Genomic DNA, 7,590 nt, shown 5'->3' on the forward strand with positions numbered 1-7,590 from the left:
GGATCAGAGCATGACATTTTCCCTTTCATGCCGAGTGGTTATCGAAAGGGAGAGAGCTGGAAAGATTTTTCAAATACATTGAGGAACTATTGTGCTTCTCAAATCGATGTAAAAACATACTTTGCTTGCAGTTTGATTTGAAGAAAACATTACTTTGAGAAGCTCCACAGGTCATTAGTGGTGGTGCGTTAAGACAATCCGAAATACTATCACATCCCCAAATGGGAAGATTTATATGTCTACATTTGCGCACAAGCAATGTAGCCTATAGGCCTACTTCTATGCCTGCATGTCGTTAATAAACATTGACAGGAGCACTCCAAACAAAAGACTAAATTGACAGAACTTGAAAATGGATTTAAATGAATCAAAACGTGTTTCTCACTAGTGTAGCATAGGCTGTGCACTCTGCAAACAATGATTCCACTCTGACAATGAGAACAGGAAGGCTGGAATAATATTGAATTCATTGACAGTAACCAACGCAAAACATTGTAGATTAGAAATTATCGGAATTAATTAACAGTGACTGTACAGTACTAAGGGTAATATACAGTCGCAGTCAAAAGTTTGGACAGAGGATTAGATTCTGATTCGATAAAAATCAGTTAACCACCTAACTGAGGAACTCAATTTAACCTTGCGCAATACCCTAGATGCAGTTGCACCCCTAAAAACTAAAAACATTTCTCATAAGAAACTAGCTCCCTGGTATACAGAAAATACCTGAGCTCTGAAGCAAGCTTCCAGAAAATTGGAACGGAAATGGCACCACACCAAACTGGAAGTCTTCCAACTAGCTTGGAAAGACAGTACCGTGCAGTACCGAAGAGCCCTTACTGCTGCTCGATCATCATATTTTTCTAACTTAATTGAGGAAAATAAGAACAACCCGAAACTCCTTTTTGATACTGTCGCAAAGCTAACTAAAAAGCAGCATTCCCCAAGAGAGGATGACATTCACTTTAGCAGTGATAAATTCATGAACTTCTTTGAGGAAAAGATTATGATTATTAGAAAGCAAATTACGGACTCCTCTTTAAATCTGCGTATTCCCTCAAAGCTCAGTTGTCCTGAGTCTGTACAACTCTGCCAGGACCTAGGATCAAGGGAGACACTCAAGTGTTTTAGTACTATATCTCTTGACACAATGATGAAAATAATCATGGCCTCTAAACCTTCAAGCTGCATACTGGACCCTATTCCAACTAAACTACTGAAAGAGCTGCTTCCTGTGCTTGGCCCTCCTATGTTGAACATAATAAACGGCTCTCTATCCACCGGATGTGTACCAAACTCACTAAAAGTGGCAGTAATAAAGCCTCTCTTGAAAAAGCCAAACCTTGACCCAGAAAATATAAAAAACGATCGGCCTATATCGAATCTTCCATTCCTCTCAAAAATTTTAGAAAAGGCTCATGCGCAGCAACTCACTGCCTTCCTGAAGACAAACAATGTATACGAAATGCTTCAGTCTGGTTTTAGACCGCATCATAGCACTGAGACGGCACTTGTGAAGGTGGTAAATGACATTTTAATGGCATCGGACCGAGGCTCTGCATCTGTCCTCGTGCTCCTAGACCTTAGTGCTGCTTTTGATACCATCGATCACCACATTCTTTTGGAGAGATTGGAAACCCAAATTGGTCTACACGGACAAGTTCTGGCCTGGATTAGATCTTATCTGTCGGAAAGATATCAGTTTGTCTCTGTGAATGGTTTGTCCTCTGACAAATCAACTGTAAATTTCGGTGTTCCTCAAGGTTCCGTTTTGGGACCACTATTGTTTTCACTATATATTTTACCTCTTGGGGATGTTATTCGAAAACATAATGTTAACTTTCACTGCTATGCGGATGACACACAGCTGTACATTTCAATGAAACATGGTGAAGCCCCAAAATTGCCCTTGCTAGAAGCATGTGTTTCAGACATAAGGAAGTGGATGGCTGCAAACTTTCTACTTTTAAACTCGGACAAAACAGAGATGCTTGTTCTAGGTCCCAAGAAACAAAGAGATCTTCTGTTGAATCTGACAATTCATCTTGATGGTTGTACAGTCGTCTCAAATAAAACTGTGAAGGACCTCGGCGTTACTCTGGACCCTGATCTCTCTTTTGAAGAACATATCAAGACCATTTCAAGGACAGCTTTTTTCCCATCTACGTAACATTGCAAAAACCAGAAACTTTCTGTCCAAAAATGACGCAGAAAAATTAATCCATGCTTTTGTCACTACTAGGTTAGACTACTGCAATGCTCTACTTTCCGGCTACCCGGATAAAGCACTAAATAAACTTCAGTTAGTGCTAAATACGGCTGCTAGAATCCTGACTAGAACCAAAAAAAATTATAATATTACTCCAGTGCTAGCCTCTCTACACTGGCTTCCTGTCAAAGCAAGGGCTGATTTCAAGGTTTTACTGCTAACCTACAAAGCATTACATGGGCTTGCTCCTACCCATCTCTCTGATTTGGTCCTGCCGTACATACCTACACGTATGCTACGGTCACAAGACGCAGGCCTCCCAATTGTCCCTAGAATTTCTAAGCAAACAGCTGGAGGCAGGGCTTTCTCCTATAGAGCTCCATTTTTATGGAACGGTCTGCCTACCCATGTCAGAGACGCAAACTCAGTCTCAACCTTTAAGTCTTTACTGAAGACTCATCTCTTCAGTGGGTCATATGATTGAGTGTAGTCTGGCCCAGGAGTGGGAAGGTGAACGGAAAGGCTCAAGAGCAACGAACCGCCCTTGCTGTCTCTGCCTGGCCGGTTTCCCTCTTTCCACTGGGATTCTCTGCCTCTAACCCTATTACAGTGGCTGAGTCACTGGCCTACTGGGGCTCTCTCATGCCGTCCCTGGAAGGGGTGCATCACCTGAGTGGGTTGATTCACTGATGTGGTCATCCTGTCTGGGCTGGCGCCCCCCCTTGGGTTGTGCCATGGCGGAGATCTTTGTGGGCTATACTCAGCCTGGTCTCAGGATGGTAAGTTGGTGGTTGAAGATATCCCTCTAGTGGTGTGGGGGCTGTGCTTTGGCAAAGTGGGTGGGGTTATATCCTTCCTGTTTGGCCCTGTCCGGGGGTGTCCTCGGATGGGGCCACAGTGTCTCCTGACCCCTCCTGTCTCAGCCTCCAGTATTTATGCTGCAGTAGTTTGTGTCGGGGGGCTGGGGTCAGTTTGTTATATCTGGAGTACTTCTCCTGTCCTATTCGGTGTCCTGTGTGAATCTAAGTGTGCGTTCTCTAATTCTCTCCTTCTCTCTCTCGGAGGACCTGAGCCCTAGGAGCATGCCCCAGGACTACCTGACATGATGACTCCTTGCTGTCCCCAGTCCACCTGGCCGTGCTGCTGCTCCAGTTTCAACTGTTCTGCCTTATTATTATTCGACCATGCTGGTCATTTATGAACATTTGAACGTCTTGGCCATGTTCTGTTATAATCTCCACCCGGCACAGCCAGAAGAGGACTGGCCACCCCACATAGCCTGGTTCCTCTAGGTTTTGGCCTTTCTAGGGAGTTTTTCCTAGCCACCGTGCTTCTACACCTGCATTGCTTGCTGTTTGGGGTTTTAGGCTGGGTTTCTGTACAGCACTTTGAGATATCAGCTGATGTACGAAGGGCTATATAAATAAATTTGATTTGATCATCCTCACAGCTGTCATCCAATCACAATATTTATGTAAATTCACATATGATATATATTTGAGGAAAGAAGCACCTTACTCTTGTTTGCTGGAACAAGGCAGCCCACCGTAACCCACCGTTCCTAGGCCGTCATTGAAAATAATAATGTGTTCTTAACTGACTTGCCTAGTTAAATAAAAAGGTATAACAATTTATTTTTTATTTTTTTAAATACCGATTTCCGATTGTTATGAAAACTTGAAATCGGCCATTCCGATTAATCGGTCGACCTCTACTACAGAGCTGACTAAAATGATCAACTCATAATCAGGCTTTGATGATTTGAATCAGGTGTGTTCGGTTCAATTTAAGTCACGTGACTCGAGTCCACACCTCTGACGATTAGTACTAGCGACTAACCTCGATTTAAGCCCAAGTTGCTAAAACAAATGAGCAGTTTGCAAATGTAAGAAAAACTATTAGTGTAATTATAGAACGCTAGTGGATTTATATTTTAAGAAGCAAAATGAAAACAGCATTTTTGTCAACAAAATTGTTGCATGTGCTGCATTGACCATGCAGACTGAACGCAAGTGTCTCATGGTCGAGGAACAACAAATTTGCTCCTTGACTGGCAGGGGATAATGATATATAATAATGATATAATAAAATAAGCTATACCACCCAGCCCTATTTCAAATGGTGTTAAAAGGCTACGTTAAGGCCACACAGAGTTCACTGGTAGTACGGAATCAGTGTGTGTGTTCATACACCTGCTAATCATGTTATAACTAGTTATGACTGCTCGATGACTTTCAGGAATAGCATTGAGATCTTCCCTTTTCTCAAAGGAAATAGAAGAAAAATATCTGAGGTAAAATGCAATGATGAGTATCTCATCTTAGTTTACAATTGGCTCATTCATCCCCCTCCTCTCCCCTGTAACTATTCCCCAGGTCGTTGCTGCAAATGAGAACGTGTTCTCAGTCAACTTACCTGGTAAAATAACGGATCAATTTAAATAAATTTTTAAAAGTCTTTCACCAGATTCTCTCCAGTACCAGCAAATATTCCACTGGCACTTTTGCTTTCTTCCATGCGGTAAGTGAAACAGCACTGGGCTTGGTTGGTGGTACAATGGGCATGACATCAGTGTGGAAATGGAAAAACTGTGTCTATGCTGTGACTGGGATGGAGCCGAAGAGGCTGTTCTTCGAAGGCCTAGCCTCTCAATAACTCCTCTACCACCATGGGAACATGGTCAGTTATGCAAAGCTAGCAAATAGTCCTTTCAAACTGACTCCCTTCCTGCCTTTGTCCAGCACAGCCAGAGACCAGCTAGCTCCGACTGACACACACACAGGGCAAGGTTGAAAGAGAAATATGATGCCTTGCCAAAACACAGGGGACACATTGAGATGTCAATGACGTATAAACCAAACATAAGGTTCCATCAACAGTGTGAAAGACAAAATGATGTTATGTTCTGAGTTATGTGGTTATTAACAATCTATTACAGTTTATCTTCAAAAAAGAGGCTTCAGTCTATGATCTGTTTTGGTGGGAATCCAATTCATTCGTAGACGGTGGGCTACTATCAAAATGGACAAGGATACGAGTAGTGGGGGATATAACTGTCTGAAAGGATACATACCGAGACTGCCCTGGGCTTGTTTCATTGCATGCTAAACCGCTTTGGTTGGAGGCTACGAAAGCGAGTTCCCCCGTCTTGTGACCGATTTCTACACTCTGTGAAAAGGCACACGTGACATGGTCCGCTACATTGTAGCTAGACTCTGTATTTTCCGCCTCAATAGACTCCTGTTCTTCCAGATATGTTCTCCCACGGCTAAATTCGACTAGGCACACGGCTAAAATGTCATTTATTTCCCCTGAGCAGCATTCTTAGCCCGAATTATAATTGAAATAATCATTTGGGTGCGCGCGCACAGATTCATTATCTGGAGGCATGTCACCGTGCATTTATTATAGCGGCTTATGTTATGAAAGGGTGACTACACATGTTCAGGCAGATAACATGAACTTTTTGAATAGGCAGCTAGTTTGTGTATTATGGGCCAGGGTGTATAAAAACCATTTAGTACCGTGGATTTTAGGCCCGTCTCACAACAACTGAGCCGAGTGTTAAGTCATCAATTTAGCGATATGCTAGTAAATGCTACTCACCTCTCCTGTTCATAGGACGAACACGTACTGCGACCTTCACATTCGATTCGTTGAGACTGGTCTCCCCCATTGTGTCCACTGTCAGACGGACAGACAATGCGACTGTCACGGCGATAAGTTACAGGACCTCTCCAAAAGATAATAATGATCCCCAATGGACTCTAGTCGAATAATCATCCAGAATCCTTGATATGTGGTGCCAACTGCCTGGTCAGCCAGCTAAGTTAGTTACAAAGGTTCGTCCTCATACATTGCATTTTCCATCATCACACAATGGCTTGCTACTAGGAGGGGAATTCTCTCTCCTTCAGCAAATCTTCAATAAACAGCTATTCTCCAGATCATGCATGTCCCGAGGGGTTTAATCTGTAAAATAAAATCCAGAAAATACGTCAATAAATGCTGAAAACAAGCAATAACTCTGATGAGCTTCACACAAGACAAGAGTCCACACATGTTAGCTGGTGCCGCTAACTAAATCACTAAATGCCGGTTGCTTTTGCGATGTAGACACACATTTGGCATTCACCTGTTAGCGTTTAAAACTCAGCTAAACTCAGCTATTCATGGATACCTTGGCTATGAGCTAACCAAGCGACATTATCGTTAGTTTTGATACAGGGTTAAACTAGTGTGACATCATGCCCTCGGACTAAACTATAGTCTGTCTTCAAACAGAATGACAGCAAATATTGATTAAAGGACACACCCAACAAGCATACCTAATAACTGAATAGTTTATACCGTGACAGCTTCCATATGCAAACAACGAAATATATTTGCTTCGCGAACAAACCCCTTGGCTGACAAAAATGTGCTAGTTAGCGAGCTACATAGCTAATAATGCAATGCCAACTGGCTAGCTAGCCAAACAGCTAACGGGCTGGGTCGAGGGACTCAACTTCGCGATTTAGGTACAAGAAAGTGCTAGGGCTCAATCTACCGGCTAACGACACTGTTCCACGTTTTAAAATACACTCTTCTTCCAAACGGAGAAGTGCTGTGTGGTTTGAGATTAATGTCTCCGTTCTCGTCGCCAATTTTTCCACCTGTTTGCCAAACAACTCTCTGTCTCAGCACCGTGTTCTATTCCGACGATTCTGTTCGCGAGCTCTCAACATAAGGATAACAAAAAGAAACCAGGGGATAACCTCGTGCCCGCCCCTTCCGGTGGGGAAGGTCGGTAGCAAATCTTGAGCAAAGTTTCACTGCATTAACATTGCAGAAAGAAACGTGATTTTTGTCTTCGAAAACAGTCATATCATGATTAGCTATCTGTCACTTGAAAGAAATTAAATGTTTCTCTTATGTGAAATACATTATATTTAAAAGTGCAACGTTGAAGAACATTGAAGAAAGAAAGGCCGACAGACTCCCTGGCCATAATGGTAAGGTCAAACACATGTAAGGTTTTGTGTAGGTAGGCCACACAATCCTATTTAGGCTTACAATGGATTTGTTTACAATAGGCTAGGCCTACATGTTGCCCATTGTTGATCTTAGGTATAATGTTGTGTTTGACCACCACATTCCTCTTCTACCATACTGTTTAATTTGATGAATGTCAGTCAGTGCTAGCTGGCTGCCAACAAAACATTGTTGTCACCATTTCTCTGTGTCAATCATAAAACACAATTCCATGACCACAGGAGTTAATAATTTATTATAACTAGTGGGCACCCTACTTGTGACTGAGTCAACTGGCCTATAAAAGAAGGATCCTCCCTTACAACACACCTATAATTAATCAATGCAAACATATGTCAGAGTCCAAA

General features: G+C 42.5%; 1 protein-coding gene across 1 annotated transcript in view; it reads right to left on the reverse strand.

Annotated features, from left to right (window-relative positions):
- The window catches only part of LOC112247286 (kinesin-like protein KIF13B), a 75,951-nt gene extending 69,012 nt beyond the window's left edge, over window positions 1–6,939 (reverse strand). The window contains exons 1-2 of the mRNA XM_042319240.1: window positions 6,538–6,939; window positions 5,816–6,181 (exon numbers count right to left, since the gene is read on the reverse strand). Coding sequence (XP_042175174.1) covers window positions 5,816–5,885 — 70 coding nt within the window. The 5' untranslated portion in view covers window positions 5,886–6,181; window positions 6,538–6,939. The remainder of the gene's footprint in view (window positions 1–5,815; window positions 6,182–6,537) is intronic.
- Window positions 6,940–7,590: the final 651 nt, after the last annotated feature.

The sequence above is a fragment of the Oncorhynchus tshawytscha genome, unplaced genomic scaffold, assembly GCF_018296145.1.
Source record: "Oncorhynchus tshawytscha isolate Ot180627B unplaced genomic scaffold, Otsh_v2.0 Un_contig_1824_pilon_pilon, whole genome shotgun sequence".
Lineage (NCBI taxonomy): Eukaryota > Metazoa > Chordata > Actinopteri > Salmoniformes > Salmonidae > Oncorhynchus > Oncorhynchus tshawytscha.